Consider the following 25,063-nt stretch of genomic DNA (forward strand, 5'->3'; position numbering starts at 1 on the left):
CGGGTGATTTATTATTAACTTTTGGTGGCTGTGTACCCATGAAAGTGTTACACACCCTAATAGTTATTCTTTCTGGACTAATGGTTATTAACATCTTTTTTTTTTCAGCTGAAGATTTTTTTATTTTTAATATGATGCTCCACAGTGCATGCTGAATTGTGCCCATACAACCCATGGACAACAATGGCTTTTTTATATCAAAATAAATCCGGACTTGCTTTACTTGGTAGAGAAAAGTACAGTGGTAGGGGTTCTTGAACTTAATAAGAGGCCCAGGAACCCCAAAACGTGTTGCTGCAGAGACCTTAATAAAGATTCTAACTGTTTATATCTGCCTGAACTGATTGATGTCTGTAACACTAGCACCGCTGCTGCTTCCTTCAATCTCTGGACTCACTACTGATCAAAACACCAAACAAGCTAATCCTTCTATCCGGCTTTTCCTGGCTAAAGATCAAGTTCTCTGGGGAGTGTTGTAACGGGCTACTAGATGTTGTGCTGTTAGCACATAATCCAAACGTAAGTTTACTCTGAGCTTACCTCAATGTAATTTTCACTGTTATGATGCGCCCTATTTCTGTTTCTAGCCTCTATTTTATTGTACACAGCCCATGTGATTTTTTTCAACAAATTGGCTTTGTTTCTGTTTTCCTTCCTATTTGCAGCATGTTCAATGTTTTTCTTTTATGTATTTGCAGTGTTCCAGAACCCATGTCGTCTGATTTGCATATTTAAAAAACGTCCGTTGCACACGTCCAATGCACACAATGCATTAAGTAACGGACGTTTTTACTGCGGACGTCAAAATAATGAACATGATCATTATTTTCGGATGTCTTTTGCAAACAAAGGACGTTTTTTATTAGATGTTCACACACAATTTTTCTTTTGCCACCGTCCTTTCTCCATCTTTACTGTTACATTCAATGGACTTTTCAATTAAGCCCCACCCAAAGGGCAATTAGTAATTCCAAGCTAAAATAATGCGAAAACACCAGTCATTGCACTAAGGGGAGGCCAGACAGCTAAATGACGTCCATTATTTTAGGCTCAAAATAACGGACATCATTTTAAAAATGTTGTGTGAACATAGCCTATTACTGCATTTTGGCAATAATTATAATTTCTTTTTCTCCTATTGTAAAACACAGCTGAAAAGAGCTATAACAAGGGTTAATGGTATACTTGCCTAGGCGCATGTTTCTCCAGTCCACCACCAGCTGAGAGTTGGCTTGTTGGTCCCATCCCTGCAAAGATCACTCAAAGAGATACTTCCCTGTCTCCTGAGGTCATTCTCCATCAATAGAAGACTAGTAGAAAGTCTTTAAAGGAGTGCTTCTCAATTCCAGTCCTCAGGCCTCACCAACAGGTCATGTTTTGAGGATTTCCTAAGTGTTTCACAGGTGATATAATTATACTTAGTGCATCAGGCATTATCACAGGTGATCTTTGTATGGGATATCCTCAAAACACAACCTGTTGGTGAGCCCTGAGGACTGGAATTGAGAAGCATTGCTTTAAAGGGAACATGTCACCCCTAGACAGACCCCTCAACCCACCTTACCCCTGGATATGGGCCCCCCATACTTACCCCATCCTGCCGCGGAGATGCAGCCGCCCGCTCATCAGCATACTCACTATGCAATTGAGCGGAGATGGGTCCAACGTACATAGGAAATCAGTGAAGCGGTGGACGTTCGACTCTTCTCTGCTCATTTACATATTGAGCGCACAGATGAGCAGGCAGCAGAATCTCCGCAGCTGAACTGGAATCAAAAGCAGGACTGGCAGGATGGATTATATATGAGGGGCCATATCTAGGGGTACGTGGGTTCGGCTGGACGTCCAAGGGTTACACCATGTGCTCTTTTGCTCGAGAACTAGTTCAGTGTAGATTCTAGTCAAAGTTAGTGTATGCTGACCACAAAAAAAATATCTCGGCACTACCGCAGGTGAACCGGACCATGTGAACACTTCTCCAAAAAGACCTTACGTGACTATGGGTGGTGCTCAATCATCCGTAAGAGTCCATATGAATAGCACTTCAATAAGTCGATAAAGATGAGGCACTCACCCTTCTTGTCTTCTTAAAAGCAGATAAAGTTGTATTTTACATAACTGCAGGTACAGACACAGACATGTGGACGGGCGACAGCCTGTTTCGCGTGCGTTACTCCACGCTTCCTCTCTGCCCTACGTCACCACGTTCCCATACTCCTTTTCAAGACTTAATTATTCAGAAACCAATTAAAAACATATATTTATGTAGACGTATAAGAACATGATCTTTTATGCAGCATTGATACATAAAGGCACTTGCTTAATAGTATCCATGTAAGTCAGATCTATCATTCAGTCCTAATGGTCCAAGGGCATCTGTTTTCATAATTAGTTCTGTTTCCCTTCTAAGCAACTTGGTATTTCTACCCCCTCCCTCCGGAGGGTTCCTCACCTGTAACAATCCCATAAAAAATAAATTAGATATATCTCCATTATGTACAGTACGCATATGTGATATTACTTTAGGACATCCTTTTCCTGTCTGTATTGAACGCAAGTGTTCCGCAAACCTTACATGCAGGGGACGAATAGTTTTTCCTATATAGTAAAAACCGCAACTACACATCAGAGCGTATACTACATAGTCTGTACGGCATGTAATGAAATTGCGTATTTCCCACATTAGACTACCTAACCGCACAGACTTTGTTTCTTTTAGATACTTGCAATGGCTACAATGGCCACACTTATAATTACCAGATATTCTAGCCAAGTAAATTGGTTTCTGAATAATTAAGTCTTGAAAAGGAGTATGGGAACGTGGTGACGTAGGGCCGAGAGGAAGCGTGGAGTAACGCACGCGAAACAGGCTGTCGTCCGTCCACATGTCTGTGTCTGTACCTGCAGTTATGTAAAATAAAACTTTATCTGCTTTTAAGAAGACAAGAAGGCCTCATCTTTATCGACTTATTGAAGTGCTATTCATATGGACTCTTACGGATGATTGAGCACCACCCATAGTCACGTAAGGTTTTTTTGGAGAAGTGTTCACATGGTCTGGCTCACCTGCGGTAGTGCCGAGATATTTTTTTTGTGGTGACTAATTCAAGTGGACATTGTGCTGAGTCTCAGAGCACACCAATGGAAGGTGAAGACGATATGGATCAACAGCTGAACACTGCCATTGCAACAGCATTATCGCTGGAAGACCAAATAGCAGATACAGGTCGTGAAGATGCAGACAATTTTTTTGCAGCATGTGATACAAAAGATGAGATACTAATCTTAGGCACTAAAGCCTTGGAATTTAAAGTCCTAATGCTAATGGAAAAAGAGGTTAAATTGTTTTGGACCACCAATTCATTACAATCCTACATCAAATGTGAACGAGCCCCAAGAGGGCTGCGCACTTACAAAGAGATCTCCCAGTTTCAGGAGGACTAAACCTTTAAAGTGGAATGGCAACGCCTACATCAGGTGCATAGCCTCAATCTAACTAAGCATGTCTTGCAGCGCACTGAGTTGGAATATGCAAAGATAATGGATCAGTTGCAAAAAGCAAAGATTGAACTGAAATCGAGACTTACGGAGCTCCAATATACAACCTTCCTCAAACGCGCAGAGAAAAAGATCTCTCCGATACAAATGGAATTAAAAGACAGGAAACGTAACAAGTTCCTGAGAGACAAGCAGGACTATGAGTCTGGAAAGGTATTTACGTGGAATCAGAGGAGATATAGACGCACAAGAAGAAACAAGAACTTTACAAAACAAACTGATTACTATACAACAGACTCTGGTTCAGATTCGAGTGGGGACATTGCTAATACGACTTCAGACCCTGGTAGTTCGGTGACTACAGAGGGTAATTTCCCTTTAGGAGGCGCACACGGAGGGGGCGCCAGAGGGCAAAACAACAAGAAAGGAGGAGTAAAAACGTCTCCTGGAAAAAGTAGGACCCGATGCTTCCAATAATATCTCCACAGGTAACACTAAAGGGAATGAGGGGGCTGTTATAAATTTAACTAATGTTACATTGAGTAGCGAGTGTATGTCAGCTCTGACAAAAGGATTGAATTTCTGTATTGGTTCTAATTTCGATTATACATCATTTGAGCTAGATCTACACAATGGAATAAGGAAATTGAACCTTAAAAAATTCTTTCATAGTAGACCTACATTGCCACAAAGCACTACATTAACAGCAGAAAAACCTATAGCCGTGAGTACACTAGGTTTTAGTATGAGTCCCCACTTTGACCAGGAAGATTGTGTGATATTGAAAACTCTAATGGAATTACAGGATGTACCTCAGAGAGACATATTACAGGACTCTGAGGTGTTTGTGAGTCCGGTGAAGTCTGACTTTAACCCCCCCTTGTCTGCTGGTTCGCTTCTAGAGGTATTTGAACGTAATGTTAAACGGGATGTCAGGGCTCTGATATACCCTGACGCGGAGCAAAATTTATCGGCGGCCGAGTTGACTGGCTTAAAATGGTTGCAATCTAAGAAAGATATAATAGTGAAGCCGGTAGACAAGGGGGACAATATAGTCTTACTTACCGAGCAGTATTATGTGGAGGAAGCTATGCGATTACTAAGTGATCAGACCACATACATTAAACTAGACAAAGACCCTACATTTGAATATAAAAATAAGTTAACCTCTTTGTTGAGACAGGGGGTGGAGCATGGTTTTATGAATAAGAGATTTGCCGAGAAGTTACTGGTGGAATTTCCGAGTAAGCCTTATTGGTACTGGATCCCCAAGATCCACAAATCAATTGAGAGCCCTCCAGGGCGCCCGATTGTAGCGGGTCAGGGGTCGGTCACCGAACCAGTATCTAAGTATTTGGATTGGGTTCTCCGCCCACTTCTGAAAAATGTTCCATCATACCTTGGTGATACAAGAGAACTTTTGGTGATTATGGAGGATTTTCAGTGGTCGGAGGATTACAAATTAGCGAGCATCGACGTCGAGAGCCTGTACACCCGCATCCCTCAGGATGCGGGTGTGCAGGCTATTAGAAGTCGATTGCTCAATGAGGGTCAATGTGGGGAGAACCTGGTAGATTTTTTGGCTGAATTGCTGCAATTTGTACTTGGGCACAATGCGTTCCAGTTCGCTGGCCAGTGGTATGGCCAGCGGGCTGGAACTGCGATGGGCACGCCGGTGGCACCAACTTTCGCCAATTTGTATTTGGCGGAATTGGAGGACCACATGGTTTTTAATATCCGGAATATTTTTGTGTCCAAAATTGCACTATATTTTAAGGCCCTATTCCACCAACAGATCTGACGACAGATTATCTGCCAAAGATATGAAGCCAAATCCAGGAGTGGATTTGAAAAGAGGATAAATCCAGTCTTTCCTTTCTGACCTGTTCTCTGGTTATAGTCTGTTCCTGGGTTTGGCTTCAAATCTTTGGCAGATAATCTGTCGTCAGATCTGTTGGTGGAATAGGGCCTTAAGGTACATCGACGATGTGCTAATAGTATGGTCAGGGTCAGAGGAAGAATTCAATCAGTTCATAACATACATGAATAACAATCCATTCAACATGTCCTTCACATCACAGTTTGGCGGAGACCGTTTAGACTTCCTTGATGTCCACTTACAGATTGAAAAGGGTGAAGTAGTTACTAGTGGTTACAGAAAAGCTACTGCTACGAACATGCTGCTTAATTACAGGAGCTATCATCCCCATCATGTGAAGCAGGCTGTCCCATATGGACAGTTTATACGATTGAGACGTATCAACAGTACGTTTCAATCGTTTGAAGAGCAGGCGAATGAATTAAGTAAGAGACTGTTGGATAGGGGATACCCGAAAGAAGTAATAGATAAGGTGAGAGAGAGAGCAAGTAATATGGAGCGATCACAACTACTGGTTAAAAAGAATAATAGGAAGAAGAAACAGGAGAGATTTGTGTTCACATTCAGGCATGGCCCAATGGATCACATGATCCGTTCTGTGATCCTTAAACATTGGAACATGCTTGAAGGTGAGGAAGCCTTTAAGGATATTAGCAAGCAGAGACCATTGCTGGCATTCAAGAGATGTAAAAATATACGTGATATGCTAGTCAGGGGACGCTATTGCCCACAACAGGAGAAGAGAAATACTTGGCTAGATAAAAGTAAAATATCTGGTAATTATAAGTGTGGCCATTGTAGCCATTGCAAGTATCTAAAAGAAACAAAGTCTGTGCGGTTAGGTAGTCTAACGTGGGAAATACGCAATTTCATTACATGCCGTACAGACTATGTAGTATACGCTCTGATGTGTAGTTGCGGTTTTTATTATATAGGAAAAACTATTCGTCCCCTGCATGTAAGGTTTGCGGAACACTTGCGTTCAATACAGACAGGAAAAGGATGTCCTAAAGTAATATCACATATGCGTACTGTACATAATGGAGATATATCTAATTTATTTTTTATGGGATTGTTACAGGTGAGGAACCCTCCGGAGGGAGGGGGTAGAAATACCAAGTTGCTTAGAAGGGAAACAGAACTAATTATGAAAACAGATGCCCTTGGACCATTAGGACTGAATGATAGATCTGACTTACATGGATACTATTAAGCAAGTGCCTTTATGTATCAATGCTGCATAAAAGATCATGTTCTTATACGTCTACATAAAGAAGTGCTTAGTGTATGCTGAACCTGCTAGTTCTTGTTCCTGCAAGCTAGCAGCCTTGGGTTAGTACACCTCGGATGAAGCTCCCACATGGACTACATCCTATCAGCGAACCATAACAAAGCCCACATCACTCAGGTCTAGTCCACGGCCTTTAAAATTCTCTGTATCATGAATATCATGTTCAAATTTATTTTCCACTTCATTTTCTTTTATTTAACACCACAATAGTTCAGCACAATATTATATTATCTATGCCACTTCTTTCATGAAGTATAGTACTAGGTCAATATTACCTAATACTGGCATACAGTTCCCTTGAGGGAAGAATTCAGTGACATATTGTGCTAGTTTGAGCCAAGTCCGTTACCTATATATCACGTCGCTGATAGCCCATCTCTTGTGACCTGTCTCTCCTTACAGTTTACACCTGTAAGCTTTGACAAATCCTAACCCAAGTTTTGTATTCTGCCGAGCTGGCATTTGGCTTGTCATAAATTGCTCAGTAAGTGTTGGTCTCAGGAAATCATTGCACTTGTGAGGCTTAGTGAATAGATTTCAGGTTCTGACGAGACACCAGGAGCCAGAAGTTCTGCTTAAATGTTTGTGTACAGATACCAGATGCAACTGTTACCCAGCATCCCGGCTTTTCTTTTCACGAAGCTAATTAAATCCACAAGACTTCTTTTAACCCTGAGAATTGGTATCTCCAGTGCAGCAAATCCCTGTTATGTCTCTGACTCCCAAAACGAGATTACCTTTGTTGTTCGCTACCAACTGGGTATAATCTCCGATCTGAGATACAGTAAACCTGAGGTAGCCGAATGCAGCAGAACATCCTCTCCACTATAAATAAGGAACAAAGGTTCAGAGCAGAATGTCAAGCTATTCCCAACAAGTCAATATTTCTCCATATTTTTTTTTTAATAAAGACAATGTAAAGGTGAGAAACATATTGCTTTATTTTTTAAAAAGCAAACAAATTACCAAACAACAGTTTTATTTTTTAGCCATATATCCATCTTTACAGTTTTGCTCTTCTAGCAAACATATAATGTGCATCTCAGGGAGAAGAATCCAAGCAGCCGTGGTGCGTTCTACGCAGACAAGGGAATTCTCAATTTGTGGGACCTAAAAAATAAAAGGAAAAATATAAGATAATGATAACAGCGAGTTTCTTTAATGTTATGAAACATATTGTTTCTATCTTGGCATTAAAGCTTGGAACTCATTTTTTAGCTAATGCTCACACAATGATTTTCAACGTACATTATTTAATACTCAAAATCACAACCGTTATTTCAAGTACCAAATAACGGCCATTGATTTACATACTTTGGTGTCCGTCATTGCAATGACAGCAGATGGTACATTATTTAGATTTAGGTTGAATGATAGCCGCTTTCAACACCCTTTTGGGTGTGGCTATTTTTAAGGGTCCATTGAATTTTGTTGAAAAGAAGGTAAAAGGACGTCAAAAGAAAACAAATGAAAAAAAAAAAAAAAGACACAATAAATAAATAAATAAAACAATGTTGGCAGATTTACTAATCCAGTCTAACACTTTAGAAAGTTATGCCAGGCAGTTATTTAACATTGTAGTTAATGTGATGAATCATAAGACACTAGGCAAGGGCCCTTTTATATGGGTAAATGAGTTGCAGATGGGCAGGGCTGATCTCGCTGTTGCCTGCTCAAAGGGTCTTCAGAAAACACATAATAAAACAAAAAAAACTAGGGGTGAGGGGTGTCCTTTGTTTATCTTACATTACCTTACTACTTATTATATGTTAATTTTTCATTCAATGATCCAACATGACCTTAAAGCGAATGTCCCACCGGTACGTGGATAGACTGCCACCGGCGTGTGGATGCTAATGCCGCAGTCCTTTTTTTGAACCGCAACCCAGTTCCCATGTAAGACGCTGGTCAATTCCCGGGCACCAGTCGGGGGCAAAGCACTGGAGGATGACCGGCCCACCCCCTGTGGCCCATCTATTACATTGATACTAATGGAGCCGTGTCATAAAGGAGCGTCGGTTTCCTCCCACTGGGAGCAGGATGGTCCACCTCCAGTGCTTCCCCCTGGGAATAGACTGGCACTGTATGCAGGAACCAGGCTGTGGTTGAATAAAAAAGTACCGCAGCATCGGCATTCTGGCGCCGGCACCAGTCTATCCAAATAAATATCAGAAAAGCTATGTACCAGTGGTACCCTTACAGATGATGGATCAATATGCTCCATGTACTGAATTATATTACTGCACCATGGGTAATTATATGGTGGTTCTATGAAATCGCTATTTGCTCCCTCTTTGGGTTTTTTTGGATTAAAGGCAAACAACAACGCTGTGTCAATTAGCAGTGGACGTTTTATGTCGTGTATCCATAATTTGCTGTGATGGAATGGTTATGTGTTTCAATAATTTCCAGTCACACAACTCCCAGAACAAAGCTAATCTTAGAAACTTTCAATTGCAATGGTTGTTTCATGAATTTGCTGCAGGATGGAGATAAGACCTGGTGTGGCTTTCATTACAAGTGTAATGTGGTCACAGCAAATTTAGATGAAAGCCTGTTTGTTCTTTATGTTAAAGGAATTTAATGATCTTATACATACATAGAAACCTTTCATCATTTTTCTTAACCCCTTCATGACAAGCATTTCGAAAAATGCCCACAATAACATACAAACTATATGTTCGGTGTTTCATTAAAGGATACTATGATAAAAAGCTGCGTTTTCTTGTATAAATGAGAAGACGTCAGTCTGGGCAGTAGTTGTATTAACTGTTTAAAGATTATATTTGCTGCTTTAATGATTGTTTGATGTTGCTCCAAACTAAGCTTCTCTTCAAAGTGGATCTGGGCTCATGCACTGGAGAGTTTGTTCTGTATTTCATAGATAAAAAAAATAAAAGTGATCGGCAAACGCAAAGAAATTTCCTCTTTGTGGGAGTGTAATAGAGCAGACTAGCAGAGGGGTGTAAACGTTGTCACACAGGGCTGTCTAAGGTGACAAAAAGAACTATGGGGCACAGGTATCAATGTGCATCCCTGGTGTACGTCATGGAGAAGGCACAGCTTTTTGCCTTTTATATGGGGTACGACAGGTGTACAGTATGCCCCGCTTGCCTGATGGGTGGCCGGGGGGGGGGGGGGGTTGTTGTAAGAAGGGAAGGAGGGATGGCCTGTTTGTTTATGCCTGTTTGGGCCTTGTTCAGGCTCTGCAAATGAGCATCGATCTTGCTGATCGGCGTTCAAATCTACCTCACCTCGGGCCGCGTTAAAGGACTCCTATTTGTATATTTTCTGTGCCATTTTATGTGTTTTCTTCACAAATTTTACTCAAAAATGTACATACATAACATAAGCACATGGCAAATGATAAATTCCCTTTATGTGTGTATATGTATTATGTATATAGGTTTATTGGCTACTTACTGTATTGAAAGTAACTTTAACCTACATTTCAACCGCCATACTCAACAAGCCTTGTTAACTTTCCATGGTAAGCGTTACAGTGAGATTGTAAGAGGAACCAGGCAAGAAGGCCATGAACTGAAGGTAAAGTATCTGTATAGGTTATAGGTTAATTTTGTCAAAGAAGTGGAAACCACAAAGAAGCTAAGAGGGGACAAAATGAAAGAAAAAGAAATAAAGAGTAATTTAGCAGGATAGAAAGGCGATATTCACACATGGCAGACTTGCGGCAGGAATTTCCCTACCTTAAAATTAATAGGACAGCAGATGGCACCTCAAGAAAATGATAAAAGACAGTAAATGAGGAATATGGAGCAGGTGTATCATGGGATGGGTAAGATCCCTGGGTGCTATAGAACTATTGATGCTCTCAGACTGAAAAGGGGTTAAAGGGGTACTCCGTCGGGGGTGGGGCTTTTTTTCGATCTGGCCGGGGAGGAGGTGGCTGAGGGCAACAACATCCACTCACCTCCCCGGTTCCAGCGGCGGGTCCCATATGGCGGTGCTCCAGTCCCCACCGCCCGGCCGCTTCCTGGTCTCTAACGCGGGCTTGTTCCAAGTCCGCACAGCCAGTCAGTAATGGAGGTGGGATCCCACCTCCGTCACTGACTGGCTGAGCGGACTTAAGGGGCTAAGTATCAGGGTGGTTTGGTGATCTCCCCATTAGGAGGCACCCTTTAGCAACATGTTCCCTTATCTAGTTATTACCGTGTTTTGAGACTTGCAACTGAGGCTCCACGCATACTTTTTTTACATATTGAAATTTTTCAAGGTGCAATGTTTTGCTATATCACAAAGATAAAATATATAATATAGGGAGAGTTAAAAAAATGTGCCGTCCAACAATGGACCCGGAATATTTATTTCCTACTTCATAGAACTGAGTGTGACATTTTGTTCCTAAAACCTATTATTTCAATATCCATGGGATAGATTTCATAGCTCCTTTAGTATTTAGGTGGATGCAGGTCCTGGAGAAGCCAGTGCCAAGTAAGTGAACTCAGTGTTGGCTAATGAGGCATGCAGTATGGCTTTTGTCAGCCCTCCGCACATAATGAACAGATGTAATGAGATGGACACGAAATGGGAAATATCAGTCAGGTGAGACGCAGAATCACTTCATAATAGAAACAAATATTTCTTCTAAAGTTTTCAGGGATGGTTAATGTGTGTGTCGTGTAGTGTGCCGTACTCTTTACCTGCCTGCTATTTTCCTGTTGAGAAATATTTGTCAAGATTGAAAGAAAGACTGCTAGAACATGGTTTTCCGTATATCTTCTTGAATCTGATGAATTTTATTTTCTCACAACAAAATAGGAGTTAAAAAATGAAGGGTCTTAAAGTGAATGTATGGTCTGAAAATAAACATTTAAATAAACCTTTTATGTATTTTTCTAGTTTTTAATGTTAACTTTTAATATATACATTTTTTTTTTTGGGGGGGGGGATCTATTATTTCCTATGTATATGGGGTTACTGTTAAGCAGACCTCTAAATGCTGTGCAGAAAGCTTGGGCAATAAGGCTGTCCTCATATTATTGTACAAAAAAATGAAACAAACTAAAAACTACAATCAGAGACAAGTCTATGCTTTATGTCTCAAGGCTTAAAATGCTCATCATTAAGAAGAGAAGTAATGTAGCTTAAAGGGATTATTCAGGATAAGAAAAACAAAGTTGCAAAAAAAGTGTGACCCCTGTGCCCAGGTTGTTTGTGGTATTACAACCTTGCTCCATTAACTTCAATAGAACTAAGGTGCAGTACCACAAACTAAGAGTGATGTGGCTTCTAGAAGAAAGCAACTATGTTTATTAGAGATGAAAGAACCTTGAGCCCAATCTGGTTTGTTTTAACCCAAATGCTCTGTATTTGATTCCCAATGGCTAAAGAGGTTGCATACAGTGCTAGGAAGTCCTGGGAATCATGAATCCAGTCTATGGCCTATTGCTGGTTTACAGGCTGCCTTAGGACTGCATCCAACCTTTTTAGCCACCAGTAGTACGAACCCGAACTCTCTGTAATGATTCCCGCTGTCTGCCCGCTCCGTGGAGCGGGCGGATCCAGCGGAAGGACCGCCTGGAAAACTGGGAAACAGCCACAGCCATTGGCTGTATCCCAGTTTTCCAGGCGTTACTCCCGCTGGATCCGCCCACTCCACGGAGCGGGCAGACAGCGAGAATCTGCTGCTGAACGTTCGGGTTCATATGAACCCAAACCTCGGCAGGTTCGGACCATCCCTAGCCACCAGTAATTAAATACAGAGAGTTTGTTAAAAAATAAATAAATAAATTGATAACTTAAATGGATAAATTTAAACATATGTGGCCTATGAATATCTGTGACCAGGAAGGCATAAACGTAACTGTAAATTCCTTCTGAGAAGCAGAAGAGAATAACGGAGTCCAGTGTTTAATTTGTATAAGTCATTATGTTCTACGTCTACTTTCCGTAATCTTTTCTACTGTATATAGTTAAAAAGGTTACCTATGATATTAATTATTACTCTTAACACTATTCAATGCAACATAAAGGTCTACTCACTTAAAAAAATGCTGATATTGCATTTCTCATTACTGCTCTCGTTCTAATAAATCTTTCCTGGTTCTCCGTATGGGTCTTAACATGATTAAGTGAAGTGTTATGTCTTTGAATCGAGCTCATACATGTTAATTGAGTGACCTGTATCCGTTAGTTCCCAAGCAGCAGATTTATAGCAGAAATGTCATTCATCTAAATAAACCTTGTCCATCTATGCACATGCTGCAGAAACAACCCTGATCAAATAAATGAAACAGAATTCCAGTTCACAAATTGCTGCCAATCTATTGTGTCTGAATTAAAGATGAGCAAGTCGAGCCTCCTGAACTCAGATTTCTTTCATACTTTGCAAAATTTTGGTTTGCTACTGAACAAAACTTTTTGCAAAGTCCATACAGATTCAGGAAAATGACGGCTGTACATCGAAATAAACAAACAAACAAAAAAGGAAAGCTCACCTCTCACCTATTCACGTTCCCCCGGTGTCCTCTTGTGACTCTCCTGTAGAGGGATGGCCCGCTTAGCCAATCACTGGCTGACTGGGAACACACCACAATCGGTGATTGGCTGAGCGGGCTGTTACTACCGAAACCTCAGACAATCACTGGCCGCATTACTGCCCTGTCCGTCCCAGTCAGCCTGTGATTTGCTGTGTGGGTTGTCACTCCTAAAACAAAAGTGACAGCTGCTCGGCCAATCACTGGCCGGCCAGGACTGGACAGCAAGCGCGGCCAGTGATTCACTGAGCGGGCTGTCACTTTCATGTCAGGACTTTTGAAACCGCGGTAAAACAGCTAAACGCCTGCAAGTGTTAGTGTAGTTTGTTAAAGTTCAGTTGAACACAAAATTTACTTTAAAGTTTGGTGAACCTGCCGAACCAAGTTCGCTCATCTCCAGTATCAATGTAACCTAATGAGTTGAATGTCCAGGCTGAACTTCTTTATTTTATAATGGCTTTACATTTCATTTAATATTGCAGTTGTCTGCCCTTCTTTACCTTATTTGCAGTGTGGAACTGATAGTGGTGTTAAGTGACAGTAAAAAGCTATGGACCTTTTTTTATTTTTACTTTGTACAAAAACTTTTTATCATAGTTTCTTTTCTACAGGTTTTCTATGTTCCCATATAGCAAAGTAGACCTGAAATGTGCTGTTTATAGTGAACTCTAACAGTATAAGGTGTATGGGGGCCTCTCGACGCTCCACCGACTGGTGATGTCGATGGATATATTGGTCAGGCATGACAGATTTCACTCCGAATAGAGACCGCGTGAACTTTTTGCTGTGCTGAAAATTCATGTCTATAGGGGGGCCAGAAGAAATAGCTGTCAATAAAATTAACATTTGGACGGCAGTTATTGAAGGTGTAAAAGCACCTTAAGAGGAGCAGCCTTCTGATTTAGCCTCCAGTTTCTTCTAAGCTAATTTATGACCAGATGAAGAGTCAATATTGATCTGGTCATAAATCAGCTTAGACAAAATTTCAGGACAGGAGACGTAAGGGTTGGAGATTGAACCCATGAGTCTGTTTCCATGGATTTCCCTGTCAATAGCACACTGAAAATAGTACTGTACATTTTTTTACTGTAATAACTAGTATACATTTTTACTATAATATTTAGGAATAAAAATATGCAGTCAATGGTGTCCAAAGCTTTTACCATTATAGAAAAGCATATCAGCATTGATCAAGCTAAGTGCCTTATAAATACATTTTACATTTATCAAGTGAATGATAATAATTTGGGTAATAATTCAACACTAGATTTACCTTGTTCTTCATCAATTTTTCGTAAATATTTCCTCATTATGCTATTTACATCATCTTCTTTGCCTTCTGCTTCCGGTCTTTTATTTTCTTGGGAGATTTCCGATGTTATCGGTTTCCCTGAGTAACCTTCTCCATCCACTCTTTGTACACGGGGCCGACTTTTAATACTATCTGCACTTTTGCAGGATATAACTGAACCAGAAGATGACGATGAGTCAGACAGATTTCCCAGATCTTCCCCGATACTTGAGCTTTTCTTTAAAACACTTTTCAATCCCCCTGTGGAAACACTTGGTTCATGTGATGGGAGATCACCAAAATGAACGCTGAGTGGCCGATGACCATCTCTTCTGGAAGGTTTCGACAAACTTTGAGTTGACTGTGATCTTCTCAGAGCAGGGAGGATGTCATCAGATTCATCTGTTAATTTTCTTTCAAAACTGAGGCTAGGTACCTTCCAGTTTGATGAGCTTTCACTAGTTCCAAGATCAGACAAATTAGAAAAACTCCTATTTTGGAAAACAAGAGGTTTCTTCCCAAAATCATTTTCACCAACTTCTTCCAATGGTGCATCAAGGCACTGTCTCCATGGTCTTTGTCTTAAAGAGCTGGAACCATCAACTTTTAATTCTGAAGATGCCTGCTTAAAACCTAAACTATGTGGCGGTTGGTCAAGAGATTCACAAGAACCAAACCTTGCCATGCGCTTAAGAGCAGGTGACAACGTTGGATCAGTTTTTTCAGAAGGCAAGCAACGAAGGCTTGATGACCGTGTTAATCCTTGACCAGTTAAAGGCTTCTCTTCCGAAACCTTGCTGAGGGCTACTGAAAAATCTTCTTCATCATCATTAAGCCGTGTGCATCTTCTGAGAGAAGAAGCTCCAGTTGTCCGGTAAATAGGCAGCGAGGATGCATCCTCCATAACTAGGGAGGACTGTTCTTTTTCTGAAGCTCTTTTCTTTCTCACTTCATCTAAAAACTCAGAGAGAGCAGATGAAGAACGTGAAAACTTTTCTTCTACGGGTGAGGGTCGTCTTCTGCTAAGTGTTGGAGTTATATTTCCAGTGGAAAGCACTGGACTTGTGCTTTCCTTTTCCGAGGATAAAACATTTTTTCCATACATCTTTGACCCAGAACTCAAGGAAGAACCTGGTCGACTTATATCCTGATCCTTTATATCTTCTTGCCTGAAACAAATAAAAAAATATATATTGTCAAAACCTAGGCTTAACACTTGAAAATAAGATACCTCCATAATATACAAAGGGGTTGTCCCATTAATACGACTTATCACCTATCTATATTGGCTTGGAAACTAAAGGGTTCCAAATCTGCTGTCAGAATGAAATGGTGGCCAAACTGTTAATACATTTACTGTCTGACTATGTTCACACAATGTTTTTTCAGCTCCGTTTAAAAAGATGTCCGTTATTTTGAGTCTAAAATAACGGATGTCATTTAGCTGTCTGGCCTCCCCTTGACTGGTGTTTGTACATTATTTTAGTTTGGGATTATTAATTGCCCTTTGGATGCGGCTTAATTGAAATGTCTATTGAATTTAATAGAGAAACGGAAAAAGAACGGTGAAAAAAAAAAACTGTGTGTGAACAACTAATAAAAAAAAATCCGCTGTTTGCAAAAGATGTCTAAAAATAATGATCATGTTGATGTCCACGGTAAAAACGTCCGTTATTCAATGCATTGTGTGCATTGGACATCCATCTTCCTGTTGACTTCAATGCATTGCCATTGCAGTCGGTTAAACCGCGGCAAAAAAGGATGTTATTTTAAATATCAAAATCGGACGCCTTTTCTCTATTTTTGACGTTGTGTGAACATAGCCTCTAAGAGATTGCAAAAGATAAAGTACACATGGTGCAACCATGTGTAAACGTGACTGCCGATAAACTACAAAAGGAAACTGAAAACCCAATTCTGTGGATAGGGGATAAGTGTTGTTGGGGGGACAATCACTTTAATGTTTGGGATATTGAGCTGAATTTAAACAAACATTTCCATCATTATTCCTTCCATTATATGAGCAAGTGTCCTAGCACTGGGAACCCAAACACTTTCTCTACCCTTGGACACATTGGACTCTATTGTACAACCTAGGCACTGAGTGAGGGTATGGTGTCCATATCTTACAACCTTCCCAACATGTTTTATCACAATTAATAAAATATGATACTACACTTGACAAGATATATAGAAAGTTTCATTAAAGCCTGAATAAGGTTGTTACACTTTTATCTATTATTTTATCTACAATAGAAAAGAAAGTACTAAAGTACTAAGATGATGAAATATGTGCAAAACATATCCTATGAACCCATGAATACAGCAGGCCTGCAGAGAAATGCAATAGTCTTGTCCTAAACAGAACAGGATATGAATCTTTATGTATAGTTTATTTGTAATACTGTACATTCTATTTCACTGACAATTGTAAGTATTGACTTATAGTTTAACATTACATGTCCTACAACAACTACAAATCTGGAAGGAAAAATCTCAAACTTTGTAAACCCTCAGTTCTCAAAAGCATTATATGCAGTTTTCTATAGTTGTATAATACCACTATCAATATTGCTCATTGGCTCTAAAGCCGCAAAAAATGTATTTCCCTGAATTATCAGATTATTCTTTCCTATCTACTTTATTTTATTAATATTATACAGGATATGACATAGGTCTTCGTATATTAGAATAAATCCACTAAAGTCAATGTTGACACAACAATTTTCGATGGATGCTATTTGATACCCAAAATAACGGCAATTGTTTTGATTACCAAAAAACGACCGTTGTTTAACATACTTTGCTGGCCGTCAATTGCAATGACGGCTGTTGGTACATTATTTAAAGCGATTCTGTACCCACAATCTGACCCCCCCAAACCACTTGTACCTTCGGATAGCTGCTTTTAATTCAAGATCTCTCCTGGGGGCGGTTCGGCAGCTGATGCAGTTATTGTCCTAAAAAACAACTTTTAAACTGGCAGCCCCGTGCCAAACGGCCGGGGCTTAGATTGTGTATGCATTAGGCTGGCACAACCTCTCTGTCCCTCCTCCCCGCCCCCTTCCTCATCATTAGGAATGCTCCAGGCAGATTGTCTCCTATTCCTCAGCTCTGTGAATACTGAAAATGGCACCTGTGCAATGTTCAGAGAGGAGAAAATGTTCCAGTGGCATTCCTAATGATGAAGAGGGTGGGGAGGAGGGACAGAGAGGGTGTGCCAGCCTAATGCATACACAATCTAGGCTACGGCCGTTGGGCACAGGGCTGCAAGTTTAAAAGTTGTTTTTTAGGACAATAAGTGCATCACTTGCCAAACGGACCCTAGGACAGATCTTGGATTAAAAGCAGCTATCTGACAGTACAAGCGGTTTGGGGGGGTCAGAATGTGGGTACAGAGTTGCTTTAAGTTTAAGGCTGTATGATGGTGGCTTTCAGTACCCTTTTTGGTGTGTCTATTATTAAAGGTCCTTTGAATTTTATTGAAAATGCGGTAAAAGGATGGTAAAGAAAAAAAAAATCTGTGTGTAAACAACGGCCATTGATTGCTAAATATTGGCCACTAATAATATCCTGAACATTATTTTGACAGCTGCTGTGAACAACAGCCGTTATTCTCTACACTGTGTAAAGTAACGGCTGCTGTTTCCATAGACATCAATGGAATTAGTCTGCAATGTACATATTTTCTTTTAGTACTATCCTAGTCATAAAATACCTAGGAAAGTGATAGCTACACAGTGATTACTATTAAACATGGTGGCGCTTTTCAACCAAATGTGTTTAACTATGTATAATATTATGCATGAAATAATAGTGCCTTATAGGAATGAATATATATATATATATATATATATATATATTAGGTATTCCATTCAATATATTATCACATTATTGACAAGATCTATTTCAAGCAAATACCCTTGGCATTATACCCTAAGTAGTATTAGATTTTGCATCCTAAGTGATCTCATTCATCTTCATTACAGTCAGCGTGCAATCATATTGGCTGCGGTTTAGGGAATCTTAAAGGTTGCGACTAGTTTTACTACCTAGCATTAAAATGTATTAGCTTGCTTTAAGACTTCAGGGGACTCTATCACATGTCATTACATGTAACAAGAATATTTTACAAGCAAGGAGTTTTATAGAATGGCCCCACTATCTATATCTATGAAGGTGTTACCATATTAGGCCCAATACTATATTACACCATTACTATTACTTATCTGTAGTCGGGGGGCAATCTTTACATGTTAGTTTTAGGAAAGGAAGAGCTGAGAAAACTTTACAGAGAAGACTGTGACACAACCGAGGCTTCACCTTTAGACATAAATCGAGACATTTACTATCACTGTGCCCCTGGGATACCCTCACTTGATGTGTGGGGGATACGCCCGTATCCCCCACTTGCCTGATGAGTGGATGGGGGAGGGGGGGGTGACAAGGCGGGGGAGGCGTAAATGATGACACAAATCTACACCTGCTGGAAGCAAATGTAGATTCATTGTGCAGAGCCTGCCCGGGCGCAGGACCAGACGGGTTTACTAAGAGGAGTGCAGGAAAAAGGGGGACTAAAAAGCAATTATATGGGATGAAAAGTACTAAAAAGTTTATTAAAAAATGACACATCACGTTTCGAGATTGGGCGGATCTCTTGATCAAGTGTCTAATCCCTTAATAAAGAGATTGGCCCGATCTCGAAAAGCGTTGTAACGCTTTTTTAATAAACTTTTAGTACTTTGTATCTCATATATTTGCTTTTTATTTGGACCTGCACCATTCATACCCAGTTTTTTGGAGAGGAGAAAGTTTCATTCAAAATGTCAAAATGTCCACTTCAACCTGAAAACGCAGTGCAACGATATATTTTTTAAGAAATGAACACAAACTCTGATTATGTTTCTTGCCCAAAGGATGACTTATAGGGACTAGAGATGAGCGCTACTCGAGCATGCTCACTCACCATTTAAAAACCGGTGGCTGACAAAGTTGACAGCCCTAGGGAGACCTGAAAAAACTGATAAAACCATAGGCCATAGGCTGTATCAATGTTTTCCAGGACTCACTATGGCAGCATCCAACTTCGTCAGCCACCAGTATTCAAATACCGAGTGATCTGTCTTGAGCATACTCAAGTCACGCTTATCTCTTATTGGGACATGCACATTAACATAAGCGAGATGCAGAATAGATTTGGAAACAAGAATCAGGTATTTGGATTTGTAATAGAAGGTAACAAAGTGCTCCACATAAACACTAAAAATGAATGCGTAGTATTTTGGTATTGGCCTAGTGCCTTCACCTGACATAATACCTAGTGTTATCCATAATTCATGAGGTTTTAGTATTTATTAAACTATTTGGTATCTTTGCCACTTTTATAATCAAAAGGCCTTGTTTTTCTTTTGGAACAAACAAATGGAGGCACCCATTTAGAGAAGCATTTTTTTTTTTTTTACTTTTAGGCTAGACTCACACACACTATAATAAAAACTAATTATGACTGTAATTTGGAGTGAAAATAAAACAATGTGTGAACAGATAATAAATGGCTGTAGTCTGCAAAAGCAGGTGGTAAGTAATGAGCATGTTCATTATTTGAATAGTCGTAATTAATTACAGCTGTTATTCTCTAAGTGTGCACTGTTGGCCAATTTCCCATTGACTTTAATGGAGAGCATTATTATATTGAGAAATCAACCATATTTTACCTCAAAATAACGTCCGTATTTTACACTTATTTTAGGGTGTGAACATTGAAATGCATTAAACATAGAGATGAATGCTTTTCTTTTAAAGTCTGGTGCTATCACTTCATAGTCCACAACACTCAATGCCCCATTTTGTCTAAACCATTATTCAACTATGTGTTAGGTTATAAAAAGGTGATAAATTCTAGGTAGGGTAGGGTCACCACTCATATACAGAATGGTCCTCGGTTCCCAATTCTCCCCAACTGCAAGACATAAGCTAGAAGGATTTTGACGGTTGGTTCAGCAGTTAAAGTTTATGGTACTGATAATAGCCAAGTACTGTAGATTCCAATCAGAAGGACAAAGGAGACAAGCCTGAGGGACTTTAATAGGGTGCCGTTCTATTAGCTTACTGTGATCGACTATAAAGGCATTGATGGGGTAACAAAAGAGCCCTCTTCCCGTAAATCAAGGAGGTGCTACTGTTGCAATTGGACGGAGATATCCTTGTCGGAAGCCCGGCGCACATGCTGCATAGATGAGTCTGATGGCCATAGAGTATGAAGGGAGCCGTCATTCTCTATGGGCGTGGGACTCATCTATGCAGCGAGCGCCCCGGGCTTCTGACAAGGATATCTCTGTCCTGGGACCAGCTCCAGGAGCGGGACTTGGCGAGATGGGGTAAGTATCCGGGGCTCTAGCGGGGGGTTGGGCGGTCTTCACCCCGGCACGGGGGGGGGGGGGGACAGGTTCCCTTTTAAGGTAAACGGTCCGGTTCAGTTTTGTTGATGTTGGTTGTTATTAAAGCTATGGTAAAAAAAAGGAGCATGCAGCAGAATAAAGGTCATTAAAGGGGTTATCCGGAATTAGGGCTTTTTTTTTTATATAAGGCTACCCTGGTGGATAACATAATAAACATCTTATGCTTACCTGTCCTCCCTCCTTCAGTGTCCCCCATTGAATTCACCGCCGTCACTTTCAAGACAACCTAATCTTGGGAGTGAAAGCCCGCTCAACCGATCCCTTACTGCGGCAATTTCCCATCTTGGCAAGTGATTGGCTGAGCTGACCGTCACTCTTGAGACAAGTTGGAGTGACAACCAGCTCAACGAACCACTGGCCAAGACGGGACAGCGCTGTAATCAGAAATTAGCTGAGTGGACAGTCACTCCCAAAAGGAGTTTGTCTTAGAACTGGCGGCAGCAGGGGACACTAGAAAGGACACAGCAGGACATTGGGGGAGCGAGGACAGGTAAGCATAAGATGTTTATTATGTTCGCCATCAAGGTAGCGTTATATAAACAATGTCCTAATGCTGAATTACTCCTTTGATGACCACTATAAGAAGGTGGAGGTCCATGAAGGGATCAGAACTATGTGCAAGACAAATTGACTTTTTTGTCTCTCTATCTTTCTATTTATTTACTTTTTTAAGTGTAAAAAAAAATTGAAAGAAGTGTTCATAATAATGTATTTCCAACAATTTTCTTTTAGGGCTGAATGTGGAAAAAAAGAAAAAATGAGTTCAGCAAGAGAAATGAAGAGAGTTTATGAAAATCAGCCAAGAACGGCACACTGGAAACCAAATGCGCACATTTTCATGAGAAAATAAAATAAATTCTCCAGCTGGATTTTCTGTAGAATAGAAAGTAACTGTACAACATAAGCTTATCAAGGAACATAAAAAACATGTTCGCTTCCAGTTGGAATTTCAAGAAAGCTAAGTATAATCTGGTTTACCTTAACCATGCACAAAATAACATATTTATTTGGCTGTGTAGGAAGGAGACTTTCCCATGGATGGTTTCCCGCTAGTTGCAGTGTCAATAGTTCTTCAGTGTGAAAAATTAATTTGTATAATTTTGAGAATCTGAATTTTTTTGAAATTTTCTATAAATAATCAGCCTTTTAGACTGGTTTTGATTTAGTCTGTTGAGGGGCATGGTTTGGATGGCTGCCTGAGCAGGTGTATATGCCTGAATTACCAAGATTCTTTGCTTAATCTGTCCTTCCTTCCAAGAGTCTCTTGTAGACTTCTCTTTGTCATACATTTACACTGAGTTGCTATGCAACTTAAAGGGCATATGATGTTGATATGCTACTTGCAAGGATCTTCCCTGCATGACTGCATGTGATTGACAACTGCAACACATGCTCCTTCATGTCACTGATGGAGGTGCTAGCATAAATTAAAGGGGTACTCTGGGCTGGGGTCATTTTTATTGTACGGCCTGGGAGGTGGGGAATATAGAAGGCACCGATCACTTACCTCCCCGGTTCTATGGCCGGTTCCGGATTGCGCCGCCCCGTTCTCCCATCCGGCTGCCTCTTCCTGATGTTGTCTCAAGGCAGCTCAGCTCATAGCGGAGTCCCGCCTCGGCCGCTAAATGGCTGAGCTGCCTTGAGACGTCATGTCTAGTCTATTCCACGGCTCGCTAATTATGCAGCCCTTGTCTTTACTGTAAAATAATAAACTACTTTTTACTTTACCCTTCCACACTCCCCATGTCCTCTGGCTCCTGCCCACTTTCAGCAGCCGCTACTCGCACTTCTGAGCCGGTCTCTGAAGTGACAGGCTGCTTAGCCAATCACTGGTCGAGAAGGGAAAGCGCCAAAGCCATTGACTGGCTGAGAGGCCCGTCACTTCAGAGACTGACTCAGAAGTGCGAACGGCGGCTGCAGGAAGCGGGCAGACGCTTTATATACACTGCGGGAGCCTGGACAGTTAAGAATAAAGTTTTGTTTTTTTTTTCACGTCCCTCAGCTGTTGGCCGAGCATTGCTATTACATGTAATGACACGCAGCCAGTGGATGATGTTTTTTTAACTAACTTAAACATCGCGGTCAGCAGATGATCATTTTCATCGGCTGATTTGCAGATTTTTGCTCCATGTAATAGGGCCCTTAGGCCCCATTCACACGTCCGTGTCAGTTTTTACTGTCAGGAAATCCTGATCAGGAGACCTCAAATGTCATCAGGAAAGTATCAGGATTTCCTGACAGTAATCCGTTTTTACCATCAGGAAACCATCAGGAAAAACCTTCAGGATTTCCTGATGAGATGGTCTAGTATGCCAACATAAATCACAGGTACCCACACAGCCCCTAGTGTACCTGGATGGCCACAGGCTGCAGAAGTACAACTCCCATCATGGACTGTCAAGCAGAGCCATGATGGGAGTTGTACTTCTGCAACCTGGATGGCCACAGGCTGCAGAACTACAACTCCCATCATGGCCTGTCAGCAGAGCCATGATGGGAGTTGTACTTCTGCAACCTGGATGGCCACAGGCTGCAGAACTACAACTCCCATCATGGCCTGCCAGCAGAGCATGGTGGGAGTAGTAGTTCTAAAGGGGTAATCTCACCTGTCCTGGATCCTGCTCTGTCGGGGCAGCGAGGTTGAGGTTCGGGCAGAGTGCAGTGCAGAGATCCGGGCGGCGGCAGTGGTCGGAGGTGCGGAGCATGCGGCGGGCCGGTGGTGAGTTTCCGGGGGGGGGGATGGAGAGGGGTGGGCGAGCGGGCGGGCTGCACCACACTCTGGCTGGCCAGCCCTGTAGTATCGGGCACAGTGTGCGGTGCGGGTGATAGTCTTCTGGCCAGCACTGTAACATCTTCAATGTTTACACTGATGGTAGGCTGATTCACACTTGCAAATACTTTAATTTTTGCAGCATGTGCAACAAGCAATGGGTATGAACACACTGGGCTAATGAAAACATGGTCCCTGTATGGGTGTTGTCTCTCAGTAAACCAGTGGGTCAGCAACAGTAGAGTCAGAACAGTACAGGAGGTGTCAGGCAATGGGCACAGGTCAGAATACAAAGGATATCAGGAACAAAATAGCATAACTTTATGAGGAATACTAGGAACCAACAATGCTCAGGCAACATGGAGTGAGTGGAGCTGCATTACAAAGATATAGATGAGCTAAAGTAAGTAGGTAAAGGATTACGTATGTGGGAATTAGCCATTTAAATGTATGAGAGCTGGAACATATACAAAGGTTTTGTAACATTTTACAGCCGACAACTCATCGAAAATCTTTAAAAGATACATTTCCAAAAAAATGTTGTGGAGATCAGATTTTGATACATCCCTGTTCTTTTAATAAAACAGGTTTCTTATACCTTATTGTTATCCCATGTATTGACTTAATTTTACTGTCAAATTATCTGCTAATCTTAAACGTTCACATACTTTTCAAAAAGACACAAAAAAAAATTCCGTATTTGTTCTCCTAGCTGAGCTCCACTTTTCCTTGCACATAAAGTATATTCCTTTGTATCTCTTTGGGGTAAAGCCTTATTGAGAAGCTTAGAAAATACATGAAACTGCATTTGTCATGCCGGTTCTGACTGACAGAAAAAAAGGAAATAACTTGTAAAGTTTCAGCTTAGATACTTTGCCGTTCATGGCATCATTAGGCATTTGTCAACAAAGTCTTAAAGTCTAAAAAGGAAAATTGCATTTCAAGCCTCACAAATCATTTTCCCCGAGAATAACTCTGAGCGTGCACATGGCTTCTCTTGATTTCTTCACAGAGGATGGATATTTATAATGATTCCCAAGCAATAAAAGTGTACAGCCTCCATGAATATATCCAGCGCTGTTCACCTTTCACTGATCTTCAAATACAGAGTCATTTAAAGTACGGTAAAGACTTGGACGTGAAGTATGCTTTGACACTTCACAGGAACTGCTTCAAATAGAAAATCTACCATTAAAGTGATTATGTAAATTAGTTTTTTTTATTAACATAGAATTTTTTTAATTTCCGTGATTATGGTCATTATAGTGCTTGGAGAACATTGATTATATGGCATTAGATAGACACAAAGGGAACTTGTAGAATACTTCTTTTTCCGATTGCCTAGCATACCTCCAATATCTGCAAGTAAAACATATTGT

The 25,063-nt window shown here is 40.8% G+C and overlaps 1 protein-coding gene across 3 annotated transcripts in view; it reads right to left on the bottom strand.

The window, feature by feature from the left end:
• Window positions 1-7,591: 7,591 nt before the first annotated feature.
• MYO18B (myosin XVIIIB) overlaps window positions 7,592-25,063 on the bottom strand; it is a 402,342-nt gene continuing 384,870 nt past the window's right edge. For all 3 annotated transcript variants that reach the window (XM_069961327.1, XM_069961329.1, XM_069961328.1), the window contains 2 exons: window positions 14,439-15,625; window positions 7,592-7,778 (listed from right to left, as the gene is read on the bottom strand). In XM_069961327.1, coding sequence (XP_069817428.1) covers window positions 7,765-7,778; window positions 14,439-15,625 — 1,201 coding nt within the window. In that variant the 3' untranslated portion in view covers window positions 7,592-7,764. The remainder of the gene's footprint in view (window positions 7,779-14,438; window positions 15,626-25,063) is intronic.

The sequence above is a fragment of the Dendropsophus ebraccatus genome, chromosome 3 (assembly GCF_027789765.1).
Source record: "Dendropsophus ebraccatus isolate aDenEbr1 chromosome 3, aDenEbr1.pat, whole genome shotgun sequence".
Classification (NCBI taxonomy): Eukaryota; Metazoa; Chordata; class Amphibia; order Anura; family Hylidae; genus Dendropsophus; species Dendropsophus ebraccatus.